The 14,879-nt window shown below is 37.2% G+C and overlaps 1 protein-coding gene across 1 annotated transcript; it reads right to left on the bottom strand.

The window, feature by feature from the left end:
- Positions 1 to 573: 573 nt before the first annotated feature.
- LOC135196385 (uncharacterized) lies at positions 574 to 14,577 on the bottom strand. Its single transcript, XM_064223181.1, has 3 exons — positions 14,010 to 14,577; positions 13,791 to 13,837; positions 574 to 5,691 (listed from the first exon to the last, which is right to left on the bottom strand). The coding sequence occupies exons 1-3, from the start codon at positions 14,019 to 14,021 to the stop codon at positions 2,274 to 2,276; spliced, it is 3,477 nt and encodes a 1,158-aa protein (XP_064079251.1). The 5' UTR covers positions 14,022 to 14,577; the 3' UTR covers positions 574 to 2,273.
- Positions 14,578 to 14,879: the final 302 nt, after the last annotated feature.

The raw sequence follows: 14,879 nt of genomic DNA, 5'->3' as shown, positions 1-14,879 counted from the left end.
TTGTTTTATGTTGCCTGGTTTTTTTTTACCCAAGTCAGTGTGCATGAATGCCTTCAGTTATTGAATCCCAAAACTGTTGTTTTATCCAGGTATACCTGTACCTAATAACTTTTCAATGTTTACCAAGTTTAGTTTTTCTGAACCATATTTCATTAGTAACAAATATATTATAATAATATAATATATATATAATATATATATAGATATAATATATATATAATATATATATATAGATATCCTATATATATATATATATATATATATATATAGCCCCCATGCATACATAACATAATATATATATATATATATATATATATATATATATATATATATATATATATATATATATGATGGCCGTGTGGGTTAAGGCGTCAATGGCACGTCGTAAGTTCTTGTGTTCCGTGGTTCAAGACCAAGAAACGATTTATGTTTACTTATCAAATAAAAAAAATCCCCTTCGGTTAACACATATAAAAAAAAAAATATTTAATTTCCGAGGTAGTTAGAGAAGAATGGATATCAAATATATATATATAATTTTCGTATAGGATTTGGATTAATGACACAAACAAAATTATTTGCTTCTTTTATTAAGGCATATCAATTCCTAGTCAATATTAAAAGTACATTCCAAAATATTTTTCTCTTGAAATATTTGTACGCGATTTTTATTTTTATTTTGTGATTCAAATGCCTCCAAAAATTCGGGCTTATAGATTTTGGTGATGAATTTCCACGGCGTCTGACATTAAAATTAAATTCCATTGACAAAAGCTTACTTATAATTGCCTTACCAGGTAACAAGGCCTAAAAATGTATGTTAGAAGGAAAAAATCATTACACAGATCACACCAGACAGCTGACGCACGTACATTAAACCTCTAGAAACGAAACAAAATTCCTTAAGGGAAACCATTAGTTCATGAAAGAAAAAAGAAAATAGTTGATCAGCTGACTAGAAAGCTGTGGCACAGGTTTTTTGTAATCGTCAACAGAACTGACATTTAAGATTGTCCTTTTTTTTTTTTTCTCTGTCTATATTTGTCGAGTTTTCCCTTATGAAAAAGTACGGAATTTTAGTCAATAGATTATTACGTATGCTTCATTGAAAGCGTCACCCACACTGACAATTCCGTGTTGAATTAAAAAATATTTCAATTGCCTCTCCTTGTACGATGGCACAATGTCTCTCAATAATTTACAAGGGCCATCGAAGATTCAAAATTTTTTTATTTTCCAAATTCTGGCGCGTTTCTGATCATATTATACTTAGTAATGAAGTCAAATTGCTCATCAAAACCCGAAAAACAATAATTTTCCACTCCTTGAAAGAAAGGACAATTTACGATGCTAACTATTACTTTAATGCTGTTTGAACAAATTCACGGTTAGCTAACCTTCCACCAGATATGGCACACTCGAACTTGCTTACCTGGAAGTGTGGTGACCATTCTCTAATGATCTCTTACCCATTCTTCAAAGGTTCTAGAGCATAAAGTAAATTATAAGAATCTTCATTATGCCTGACAGTCCTTTAACAGAGGCTAATGGATTAATTTTCGAATTAGAAACGATGATGATTGGCACTTTGATTTTATGTTTTTTTTTTATTTGCTGTGATCAAGTTCACAAACTGATTCAGAGCTTTGAAGATTCCTGATGCTATTAAAATTAGCACTAAAATATATACTAGATTTTAAAAAAATATTTTGTAATCATACATGGATAGTCTATAGCAGTGGTTCTCAACCAGGGAGGAGTTTCAGGGGGAGGGGAATTGGCAGGCTCAAACTGTCCCTAGGACTACACAACACGCAGTGTGCATCTGTCCGCACTACTGAGAAGTCATGCAGAGCTTTGTCTCTGCTAGCTTGTGTGTTTGTGTTAGTATTTTGTTGGTTTCGCACTCACAATTTTGGAAAAAGGGAGGGGGGCCGTGAATGACATTCTGACATATAATGAAAGGGTGCACGATCCATAAAAAATTTCGAGAACCACTGGTCTTAATGGTTATTTATCTTATGAACTATCATCCAAAATTGCTACATCCAGGAGTGTTGCTGATGTATTGACCACCTTCAGATCTCAAAACATGTCTGAAATTATGTTTACATAATTTTAGAGTAAGCTAAAATGCAATTACAAGCTTGTAACTATGAACTCAAAAGGAATAGCCAATTGAGACTAAAGTTTCGTTACTCTTTAATATGAGTGTAAATCGATTTAGTAGGTTCTTGGCAACTTCACAATGTTTTGCTCTGGGGCTCTGCTCATTAATCTTCAGACTCAACTTTCTTGCTGAAACCGTAAGGATTATCAGCAATGTATTTGGTAGATTCAAATCTGCTTGGAAGATCTGACTGACTGTCAACATTTTCAGAAAAACCGTACGGGTTACTGGCAATGGCATCTACGGATTCGAACCGAGATGACCTCTGTTTTGGGGAGCCTCCTATCCTCTTGGTCTCAGTACTGAAACCATAAGGATTATCTGGGATATGGTCAACGCTTTCAAATCTACTGGGAACTTCTGAAGATACAGTCTCAATCTTTTCAGAGAAGCCGTAGGGGTTTTTGGGTATAGACGCTATATTTTCAAACCGCGATGACTGTTTCTTTAGAGAGTCACCATCTGTCTTGATTTCGGTACTGAAACCGTACGGGTTATTTGGTATTTTATCGGTCCTCTCAAACCTTGCCGGAAGGCTTGAAGGTGATGAGATATCCTCTGAAAATCCATAAGGATTCTTTTCAATATACGGAACAGATTCAAAGCGGGCGGATCTTTCCTTAGGAGAGTCATCTAATCGTTGTACATCAGAGCTAAATCCATATGGGTTACTTGGAATATATTCTACATTTTCAAATCTGTCGGGGAGATCTGGTGATATATCCCTGACTTGTTCTGAGAAACCATAGGGGTTCCCTGCAATGCTTGCTACTGTTACAAAGCGAGAAGGTTTTTGGCTTCTGAATTCTGGCTGCGATTTTACCAGAGTACTGAAACCGTAGGGGTTATCAGCAATATATGGGGTATTCTCAAACCTGCTTGGAAGGTCTGAGATAGACTTGACTATTTCTGAGAATCCATAGGGGTTTGATGGAATGTAAGCAACAGTATCAAAGCGGGATGATCTAAACTTAGGGGTATCTTCCGCAGTTTGAATGACTGTGCTGAAACCATAAGGATTGTTGGCAATGTATTTTGTTTCCTCAAACCTACTGGGCAGGTCTGAGATTTCTTTTGTTTTCTGCGAAAAACCATAGGGATTATCCGCTATTAAAGGAATAAATTCGAATCGCGATGACCTTTCTCTCGGAGAGGCAACTTCACTCTTTAACTTAGTGCTGAAACCATAGGGATTATCTGGAATGTATTCAACGTTTTCAAACCTACTAGGAAGATCTGAGATTTCTTTTGTTTTCTGCGAAAAACCATAAGGATTATCTGCGATTAAAGGAATAGACTCAAATCGTGATGACCTTTCTCTCGGAGAGGCATCTTCACTTTGTGACTTGGTGCTGAAACCATAGGGATTATCTGGAATGTATTCAACGTTTTCAAACCTACTAGGAAGACCTGAGATTTCTTTTGTTTTCTGCGAAAAACCATAAGGATTATCTGCGATTAAAGGAATAGACTCAAATCGTGATGACCTTTCTCTCGGAGAGGCATCTTCACTTTGTGACTTGGTGCTGAAACCATAAGGATTATCTGGAATGTATTCAACGTTTTCAAACCTACTGGGTAAATCTGAGATTTCTTTTGTTTTCTGCGAAAACCCATAAGGATTATCTGCGATTAAAGGAATAGACTCAAATCGTGATGACCTTTCTCTCGGAGAGGCATCTTCACTTTGTGACTTGGTGCTGAAACCATAAGGATTATCTGGAATGTATTCAACGTTTTCAAACCTACTGGGTAAATCTGAGATTTCTTTTGTTTTCTGCGAAAACCCATAAGGATTATCTGCGATTAAAGGAATAGACTCAAATCGTGATGACCTTTCTCTCGGAGAGGCATCTTCACTTTGTGACTTGGTGCTGAAACCATAGGGATTATCTGGAATGTATTCAACGTTTTCAAACCTGCTCGGCAGACCTGACAGAGTTTTTATATCTTCTGCGAAGCCATATGGATTCTTTGCAATAAGGGGGATGTTCTCAAACCGAGATGATCTTCTGTTGACAGAGTCATCAAGAGACTGAACGTTTTGACTAAATCCATATGGATTAACCGGGATGTAAGATACATTTTCGAATCTATCTGGTAGATCTGGTGTTAGGTGCCTTATTTTTTCTGAGAAGCCATAAGGATTTTTAGGAATGTAATCTACATTCTCGAAACGAGAACTTCTGAATCTGGGAGAATCCCCATTTTCCTGAGTTTGGGTGCTGAAACCATAAGGATTATTGGCGATGTAAGCAACGTTCTCAAATCTGCTTGGGAGATCTGACACTGTTCTTGCACTTTGAGGGAATCCATAGGGGTTATTATGTATGTAAGGCACGGTTTCAAAACGAGAGGATCTAGCCTTTGCTACATCTCCGTTCTTTTTTGCTTCTAAACTGAATCCATAAGGATTAATTGGAATATACTCCAAGTTTTCGAATCTTGTGGGGAGTTCTGGTGAAAGCAGTTGTATTCTCTCTGAAAATCCGTAAGGATTTTTTGGAATGTAAGCAAATGTTTCAAATCGAGAAGTTAGCTGCTTTGTAGAAGCAGATTCTGCTCCTTTAGATTTAGTGCTAAATCCATAAGGATTGTCGGGGATTAAGTCAACATTTGTAAACCTGCTTGGAAGTTCTCCATTCTGAAGTGTCTGCTCTGAAAAACCATACGGGTTCCTTGCAATGTAAGGGATAGTCTCAAATCGAGATGGTCTCTGTGAGGGAGACGCGCCTACTCCTTGAACATTTTGACTGAAGCCATATGGGTTATTGGGTATATATTCGACACTCTCAAACCTGCTAGGGAAACTGTCGTCTGAGACTGACCTGACATCTTCTGAAAACCCATAGGGATTCTTTGAAATGAAAGCTGTGCTTTCAAACCTCGACTGTCTTGTTTGCGGTGCGCTCCCTTCCTGGTTCACTCTCAAACTGAAACCGTAAGGGTTGGTCGGAATATACTCAATGTTTTCAAACCTACTAGGATGGTCTGACTCAAAGGATTTAACTTTCTCAGAAAATCCATACGGATTTTTCGCAATAGAAGCTACCGACTCAAACCGTGAAGGTCTTGGACTGGGTAAAATACCTTCAGTTGCCGTTTTGGTGCTGAATCCGTAAGGGTTGTCTGGAATCAGTTCTACAGTCTCAAATCGACTGGGGGTATCTACTGACTGAGAGACGACCTTACTGGAAAAGCCATATGGGTTGCTAGGAATGGAAGGAACTGGCTCAAACCGAGATGGTCTACTCTTAGTCTGACCATCAACTTTGAACACTTCTTGGGAAAATCCATAGGGATTAGATCTGATGATTTGCAAATCCTCAAACCTCGACTTGTCAGCATTGAGTTTCTTGATCTTTGTTGAGAAACCGTAAGGATTAGTTGGTATGTAGGCAACGGTCTCAAATCTAGAGGTTAGGTTCTTAATCTTGGTGTCAGGGCTGTATTCAACGCTGCCATCTGGTTTCTCAGCTACGAACGCCACTGGTAGAGGTGGGAAGCCTGGAAAGCCATGCCTGAAGGAAGAAAATAAAAAGACCGCGCACTTAACAAATGCTTTAAAAAATCAATATAACTAGTGCAAAAAATTAATGATGTACACAACACCTCACTACGGGTGTCTTCAGCATTCAGTATGACAAAAGACAACAATAACAAATAATGATAATTTATTTCTCAACAGATAAACTACATAATATTTCAGAATTTCTGAAGTACTTATCGTGAATCTATATTCGATTTTTATTGAAAAAATTTCTTCACTAAAATCCTATCCAAGTTACGGCAACACTGTTACTCTTTATGGTTAGGCGCACTGGAAACCTACAAAAGTTAATTGAAATCTGACCTAGGCGCACTAGAAACCTACAAAAGTTAATTGAAGGACAAAGATATTCATTAAACAATTTGTATTGGGGCAAAAGATGACTGGAACTTCCTTTGCTTCATCTCGATCTTTTTGTGCTAATTTTCAAGTTCTACTTTCGAAAGTGTTGAAGGTATTTGATGTCAAATGCCAAATGCAATAAGATTAAGAGTAATATCCAGTACTGAGAGTGGAGCTTTAATAATAATAATAATAATAATAATACTAGCACGCGTCTTGCAATAGATAAACAAATCCACAGGTATGTACAGATACATATATTTAAGGGTAAATCTGTACAGATAGCTTTCGGGAATACGTTCGATTACCATTTTCAATCTGAAAAGGGGAATGGAACAGATTCCCGAAAGCTATCTGTACAGAATTACCGTTAAATAAATGTACATATACATAACTTTGGATTTGTTTCACAAATAATAATAATAATTACCAAGACCTGAAAACAGAAAATCAGAAGAAGTCAGCATTACAGACGCTGGTTTCCAAGGAAGGGCAAAAAAAAAAAAAAAAAAAAAAAAAAAAAAAACATCACAGGCCGTAAAGGTCTCTCTGGTAAATACGAAGGGCACAAAAAGTGGTAGTAGCTTGCCTTAGCTCGGATTTAAGCCTCAGATGTTACAGGGGGTTTCTTATCCGAAGGGCCTTCGGGCACCTGAAATGTCAAAAGGCTTATACTTTCACGTATGCCCAAGGGGAGCGCAGTGCCCTAACAAGTGCCCGATACGTCCTTCCCAGCAACTAAAACCTTTCATTTCTATGGTCGACTAGTTCTGTTCCGCATCTGCACAAAATGACTAACTCTTATCGAGAGTCAGTGTTACCATCACCTCAATAAACACACTCCTTATCGCCGTCGTAACTCTTATCAAGTGTCAGTGCTACCACCACTTACAATAAACACACCCCATATCGTTGTATTTCTCCAGTTACCCAATAAAAAAATTAAAAAAAAAAAATAGATCTCTTTATAAAATTATTCATTTTTTATTAAGAAAAGCACATCTTAGCTCAAGTTCCTCTGTCCGTCTCAGTTACCCAATAAATAAATAAAAAAATAGATCTCTTTATAAAAATATTCATATCACTCGTTTAAATAAACAGGTTTTTTTTAATGTAACGAGAAATTGAATTGAAATCAAACTGTACATGGCTGGATTTCAAGCCATTAATGATGTCACCAGATGCCTCATAGCGTGTCGTAGGAATGAAACTGACCTTTAAAATTAGCGTTGCAAAAGCATAAGCAAGTGTATTACATTGGGCATGCGCGCTAATTATAATGGGATACCTAAACAATGCCCCAAAGGTATTTACAGGGTTCAGCTCTAAAAACGAAACCGCTAAGGACTGAGAAAGATGACCTCAATAGTTCTTTATTCATTCCGTCTTATTTTCATTTTTTTTTTTTTTTTTTCTGGCATGTTCCCTCGACCATCAAAATGGGACCACGCCCTCTCTCTCTCTCTCTCTCTCTCTCTCTCTCTCTCTCTCTCTCTCTCTCTCTCCCATGCTATTGCCTGGTATACATACATACAATAAGTCTTGTCCTTACGTGTATGAATATATTCTTCTCTCTCTCTCTCTCTCTCTCTCTCTCTCTCTCTCTCTCTCTCTCTCTCTCTCACAACAGCCCAACGGCAAAACGAGATGACGTAAACATCTCAAGGCTAGATGGTTAATTTTTATCTATAATTTTTTTTTATTGTTTAACTCTTGTAACGTCAATACCAATTACCTACATGAGTGGCTGTTGTTTTAAAATTTCTAACGTTCTTGTAAATTGTACGTCACATAATGTGTGTGTGTGTCTAGAGAAAATACAACACGAGAGACAACAACATTTCATTCCTACTTTAAACGCCGAATCGTGGATGAACCAGTGGTGGAGAAAACTTCCAAAACTTTACTTTCTCCCTATACCTACAGAGTAGTCTCATCAACAACACATTTAACACCTTCCATGCACAGCCATTCACCTCTATCTCGCAAGCATTCTCGCGCTTAATGGATATTAAAGCTAACTTTCTTTCAAGAGAGAGAATATACAACTTAGGCCAAAGGTCAAGCGCTGGGACCTATAAGGTCATTCAACGCTGAAAGAGAAAGTGAGAGTAAAACATTGCAAAGATGCAACAGGAGGAAAACCTCAAAGCAGTTGCACAATGAAACAATTGTTAGGAGAGAGATGAGGAAAGTAAGGGTGACGGAGGTACCATAAAAAAAGACTGTAAAGGGTTGCAGCTCAGGGCCGAAGGGACGCTGTAGAGAACCTGAAGAAGTGCCTACAGTGCACCGCATAAAGTGTACTTTCTTTCAAGGAGTTTCTTGAGGACTTCTCAGGAAAGCTATTCGTAAGACGAGACCACAGAGAGAAAGCTTGACTATATGATAACGATAGAGACGTAATCCTTCTTCGGCAACATCAAAGGTTCATTGCGCAATTGGGATGATGCCCAGGGGGCACCACATCAGGCCTTTTACGCCGCCCTGCCCTGGTGTTTCAGACCACGGTCTAGATACAGGTCTCATGAGACCAGGCCGCGCCCCACACTTTCACTTGTTTCGCTCTGCTGGAGGAATGCCTTTGGAAGAAGGGGCTTCCAGGATACGAGAAAGGGAACATTTCCAGAGGACTTCCAGAGGGCTTCCAGAGACTGGGTCAGGGAGTACCCGAAAGAGTTTTAAGAGGCACGCGCGCGCGCACACGCACAATTTATTGAACGCTCATACGCACGCTTATACAGATTTTATATTACATATAAATATACATATATACATGTTTACCTATGTTATGTATTTGCATATATGTATGTAATCGTATATATATACATAAGTATGTATATAAATGATGCAAAATCTATGTATACGCACGCGTATATGTGCGCGCTAGCGGAAGTGTGTGAGAGAGAGAGAGAGAGAGAGAGAGAGAGAGAGAGAGAGAGAGAGAGAGAGAAATAATCCGATCAACCACGCACCAATTCACAAGTCAGTCTTTCCTCTGCACGACGCCACCTCAACCAGTACGGAACACTTACTGGTGATTTCAACGCCATTCTTATGGCTAACAGAAAACCCCTATGCCGTTAAAAAAAAGTTACAAATGCTTGAGCAATGGCTGAAAATAGTAATGCCCCAAACATCACTAAAGGCAATGTAATCTTCTTTTACCGCCATGAACAAATAATCCGAAACCCTTGTTGGGGTGGGGGGGGTCACTACCTAGGAAAGATCTATACGGTTCTTTCGTAGATAGTGATCCTCACGGGTAATAACACGGTATATCTCTACATTTTCTTCTTCTTCTTCTTCTTCTTCTTTTGCGACGTGTTTACAAGCCCGTTAGGGATTACCGCTAAAACATAAACAAAAAACTGTATCATGATGCCCAAGAAGTATTATTCCTAAACAATGACCCCCAAAAAACCATTTTGGTGGGGTCACTATCAACGAAATATCCAAAATCCGTATATAACTCCAATACTTTACTTATTGTGAGCATTTTTTTTTCAACTAACTTCAAGTTGTCATTTGGACTTTTAACTTTTGAGGTTCTGCTGTTTTGAACATATGACGATAAACATATCACAATAAAGGAAAAATATTCGGCTTCAAATTGATACCAAAGACGATTGTCAATTCGCGCCAAAAAATGAAATTAGCATATTTATCTACATTTAGATAAGGAGACGCGTACCAGTGATTTCCTGAGAGTGGTAGTTCGTAGTTACCTAATTTGACGTGATACAAATAAAATAGTAATTCAACTTTTAAAAAAATATAAATAAAAAAATTAAAAATGTTTTGTACCAAAATGAAAACATGAGATTTCGTTATATAACCAGAGGAGGTTCTGACTCCCAAGTTAAAAGTAGGCTGCTTCGTTAGGTATTCAGTCAGCGAAAAATTTATTGCAAGGTAAAAAAAAAAAAAAAAAAAAAAAAAAAAAAAAAAAAAAAAAAAAAAAAAAAAAAACAATAACTGACTTTTGAAAGGGCAACCTTACACTTGACACTCAACTGACACATTACTTTTGAAGTTACTGTATTCGTAAGACATAAATACTTTTTTTTTATTAAGATCATATTGTAAATCATTTTCATATCGTTTTCAAAATGCATTTCTGACCAATTTTAGTTTTTTGCAAGAGGAAAAATCAATATATTTGTAATAATAAGAGAAATGCATTTTTGAACAATTCATAAATCCGTATATTGACGAATTTAAAAAAAAATTATGTATATATTAATTTTTCTCTATATCCCGGGGAAAAGGTATCACAAAGAGCATAAGAGAGAGAGAGAGAGAGAGAGAGAGAGAGAGAGAGAGAGAGAGAGAACCAGGAACAGATGAATGGTTTTTTTTCTCTCTATCTGCAATGAGAGACGTCTATATTCCAACCATTCTGTCGTATAAGAAGCCAAGACGAAATCGAACGAAAAACTTTGACGAACGAAAGGCAAGTGAACCTCTTAGACGCAACCCCGAACATTTTTCTCTGCCGGTGCATTTCTTTCAAATTCGTTCGCCCCGTTCCCTTAAAAGTTCGTTCAGGAAAACTCGGCAGAAAATCAACCCAGATTGCTGCTCGTAAGGGAGCCTCGTTCTGAGGTCAACCAGAGGTATGAAAGGACGCAGGTGTAAAAGATAATGAGAGTTAATCTCAATCTTTGTGTGTGTGTGTGTGTGAGAGAGAGAGAGAGAGAGAGAGAGAGAGAGAGAGAGAGAGAGAGAGAGAGAGAGAATTTCATTTCCAGCAATATTCTTAAAAAAACTAAGCGAGTTATCAATACTATGTTAACAATATAGTATTGAGAGAGAGAGAGAGAGAGAGAGAGAGGAGAGAGAGAGAGAGAGAGAGAGAATTTCATTTCCAGCAATATTCTTAAAAAAACAAAGCGAGTTATCAATACCATGTTAGCAATATTCAAGAGAGAGAGAGAGAGAGAGAGAGAGAGAGAGAGAGAGAGAGAGAGAGAGAGAGAGAGAGAGAGAGAGAGAATTTCATTTCCAGCAATATTCTTAAAAAAACTAAGCGAGTTATCAATACTATGTTAACAATATTCAAGAGAGAGAGAGAGAGAGAGAGAGAGAGAGAGAGAGAGAGAGAGAGAGAGAGAGAGAATTTCATTTCCAGCAATATTCTTAAAAAAACAAAGCGAGTTATCAATACCATGTTAGCAATATTCAGAGAGAGAGAGAGAGAGAGAGAGAGAGAGAGAGAGAGAGAGAGAGAGAGAGAGAGAGAGAGAGAGAGAGAGAGAGAGAGAGAATTTCATTTCCAGCAGCAACATTCATAATAATGAACTAAGCGATTTATTAATACCATGTTAACAATATTCAAAAGAGAGAGAGAGAGAGAGAGAGAGAGAGAGAGAGAGAGAGAGAGAGAGAGAGATAGATTTCATTTCCAGCAGCAACATTCTTAATAAACTAATCGATTAATCAATACCATGTTAACAATACGACCGAATAAAAAGAGGCAAAGAAGTTATTACATTCATTTTTATTTTTCTATGTAGTAAAATGTTATCAATACCAACTAATGACAAAACACGAAATTCAGGACAAAAACAAACAAAACTTCGGCGCAATCGAGTTTTCTCTACAACGTCTAATCAAGGACACCGAAAATAGATCTATCTCTTGGTGGTCTCGATATAATGCTGTTTAAACCGCGGCCCATGAAACTTTAACCACGACTGTCCTGTATCGTTGCCAGACGCATGATTACGGCTAAATTTAACCTTGAATATAAAAACTACTGAGGTTAGAGGGCAGCAATTTGGTATGTGTGATGAGTGAAGGTTGGATGATCAACATACCAATTTGCAGCCCTCTAGCCTCAGTAGGTTTTAAGGCCTGGGGGCTGACATAATTATGCCAGACGCATGATTATGGCTAAATAGAACCCTAAATAAAATAAAAACTACTGAGGTTAGAGGGCAGCAATTTGGTATATGTAATGATTGAAGGTTGGATGATCAACATACCAATTTGCAGCTCTCTAGCCTCAGTTGGTTTTAAGGCCTGAAGGCTGACAGGAAATGCGCGGACAGACAAAGCCATCTCAAGTTTTTTCTTTGGCTGAAAATTAAAACCAATCCACCAGCATCCCAGAGCGACATGTTACCATAAAGGTTAACCACAGGACTAACCCTGAATGAATAAACGGTGTTATCATTATTCTTCCCGCGGCATTTCATAATGTTTCCAGTTAGGATCTTTCGACCTTACCTTTATTATTATCCCAGTAGATAATGCGGGGACACCGTAAGAACGCTTTGGGCTTTGTTAGGTTTTTATAAGGCTAGACTTAAAAAGGTAGGTTTTTATCTTTTTTCAACGCTTTGTCAGGTTTTTATAAATCTAGAGTTAAAAATGCATTTTTTTTTTTCTTTTTAAGGCGGTGGCTAAAACGAAAACGTCGTATACGCAAAGTTGAAGAAGTAATGATTATTTCCTTAGCATGCATAATGGAATAATATCTTTCCTTATCATGCATAATGGAAAAATATCTTGATTAATTCTTGAAAACTTTGCCAAAATATGTCAGATGACTCTTGGCCTATTATAGATCGTGTCTCATACACTGCATGTACACCTGTCATTAATAGTATATATATATATATATATATATATATATATATATATATATATATATATAATATATATATATATATATATATAAAACTTTTCCAGTACATATTCCAAGGAATCCGTCCTACATTTAACCACAATAACGAATGGAATAGAATATAAAAGTTAGGGCAAAAGCCAAGCGCTGGGACCTATGAGTTCATTCAGCGTTCGAGGGGAAACAAAGTAAAGATGTTTTAAAGGTGTCACAGAAAAAAAGATAAACTCGCAGATACACTATGGAACAACTGAGATGGGAAAAAGAGAATATGAATGGATGTACAGTAAAAGGAATGAGAGGTTGCAGCTAGTGTTGAAAAGCAATGACAAATATTCATTTTTTTTTAACAGAAATGCTGTGGATGTAAACGAACTAGGCCTATCAAGAGTGTTGAAAAATAATAGCGAATATATATACATTTTTTTAAAAATAGAAATGCTGATGTAAACAAATTAGGCCTATCAATCAGCGCACTGATGAACAAAAAAACCGTTCCACTAAATTCAGCTGAACTAGGCCTAGCATTTGTACGCGATCCTCTTATCAACAGATGGCTACTTCTACACACACACACACACAAAAAAAAAAAAAAAAAAAAAAAATTCTCTGTGCTTATTCGCGTATTCACACGTAACAGGTGGTTTCATAGTCTAATATAATTGTTTTCAGTATCTTCAGGTTCCGTTTACTTACGTTATTTATTATTTTTTTGTCGATTTTAAATAACACAGTAAGAGTCACTTGGAGTTGCTGAGAGAGAGAGAGAGAGAGAGAGAGAGAGAGAGAGAGAGAGAGAGAGAGAGTATTCCCAACAAATGACATCTTCTTATACCCATAAATAAGGCCTATATATTTTTATTTCTTTAAATGTCAATATTCACTTTCCACACATTCCATTACATAATGTCAAATGATCACGTGATGTCCTCCATGAGTTCTTTGTGCCGTAACCTTTCACTCTTATGAAACAAAAAATTTTTTTGAATAAAATATTTCGCAGAACCTATCCGCCTTCTTCTGGTTAGAATGATATTAACTCAAATCCTACTATTTAAAAAAATAACAAAAATATATTGCAAACAGTTACTCACGTTCCAGAGATGGCTTGCAAACACGCTGCTAATCCCGTTAATAATATCTGTGAAAACAAAATTACATATTATTAATTATAATGCCAATGTCACTTATTCGAAGCTAAATTTATGATACATACAAATAAATCCAGTATTACACGGCAAAATATTCCATTTCACTCTATAGCCAAAACAAACGAACGACACACGAATTAAAACTGCGCATTTAGTACTAACTAGACGTATCATGATGGCTTCTGTCTCCCGGTGATTCCAAGAAGCGTCTATTCTCCTCGGCTTCGTCCACCTCTCTTCTCAGCTTCCCTCACGCCCTCACCACCGGACCCAAGAGAGTCCTGGACGAGCAGCCAATGGCAGGGCGAGGTTTTCTTATGCAACCGTCCATCGGCCAATGATGCGAAAGGCTTCGTCAGGTCCTCATGGGGGTCTTACAAAAGTCCTTTCCGGCTGAACTGCCAAGATTATGAGCAGAAGTGGCGTTTGTTCGCTTAAAAGGTTTTGCTCCAGACAGCCTCTCTTTCTTGCCAGCGTGGTGTGTGTCCGTTCGTCTGTAAGATTTGCCCAATATAGCTTACCTTTCCTTACGTGGCTCCAGGATAGTATCTTGTTACTGACTGGTTCTCGTGGTGGGATGATTTTTTTTTTCTTAATAATCTGCAGGGCACGCATAAGCTTTATTATGGGCTGGTTTAAGCGTTACAATTTCTTATGGAAATTGCGTTTTCGTTCTTTATTTTTCACGAATTTCACATAGGCTGATGTGGCGAACGCGCGAACGTACTTTGTTTCGTTAAGCTCAGTTGACGTTGCTTAAGGAACATCCGATTTTTTTTTTTTTTCAAACATGGCTAACTGGACTGCAGACCTTCAACTGATCCTCATGTAAAAAAAATGGTAAAAAATAAAAAATAAAAATTCACAGGAAGGCGTGATAGCGTGGTTGACGATTATGTAAGTAGAGAATATTAACAGAATATCGTCAAGTAATGTGGCAACGGCTGAGACTAAGAAAAATTTAAACCCAAATTTTTAACTTCATTTTTAAAAATAAACTTTTAATAAAGCAAAAAACAAACTTATTTCTAT

Source organism: Macrobrachium nipponense, chromosome 17 (assembly GCF_015104395.2).
Source record: "Macrobrachium nipponense isolate FS-2020 chromosome 17, ASM1510439v2, whole genome shotgun sequence".
NCBI classification, from domain to species: Eukaryota; Metazoa; Arthropoda; class Malacostraca; order Decapoda; family Palaemonidae; genus Macrobrachium; species Macrobrachium nipponense.
The sequence above is the reverse complement of the archived record's forward strand: the minus strand, read 5'-3'. Positions and strand labels throughout refer to the sequence as shown.

Coding starts and splice junctions, on each gene's coding strand:
- LOC135196385 (XM_064223181.1), bottom strand. Junction 5,692..13,790: donor TTGCAAGCCATCTCTGGAAC/GTGAGTAACTGT, acceptor TTCTTCCTTCAG/GCATGGCTTTCCAGGCTTCC.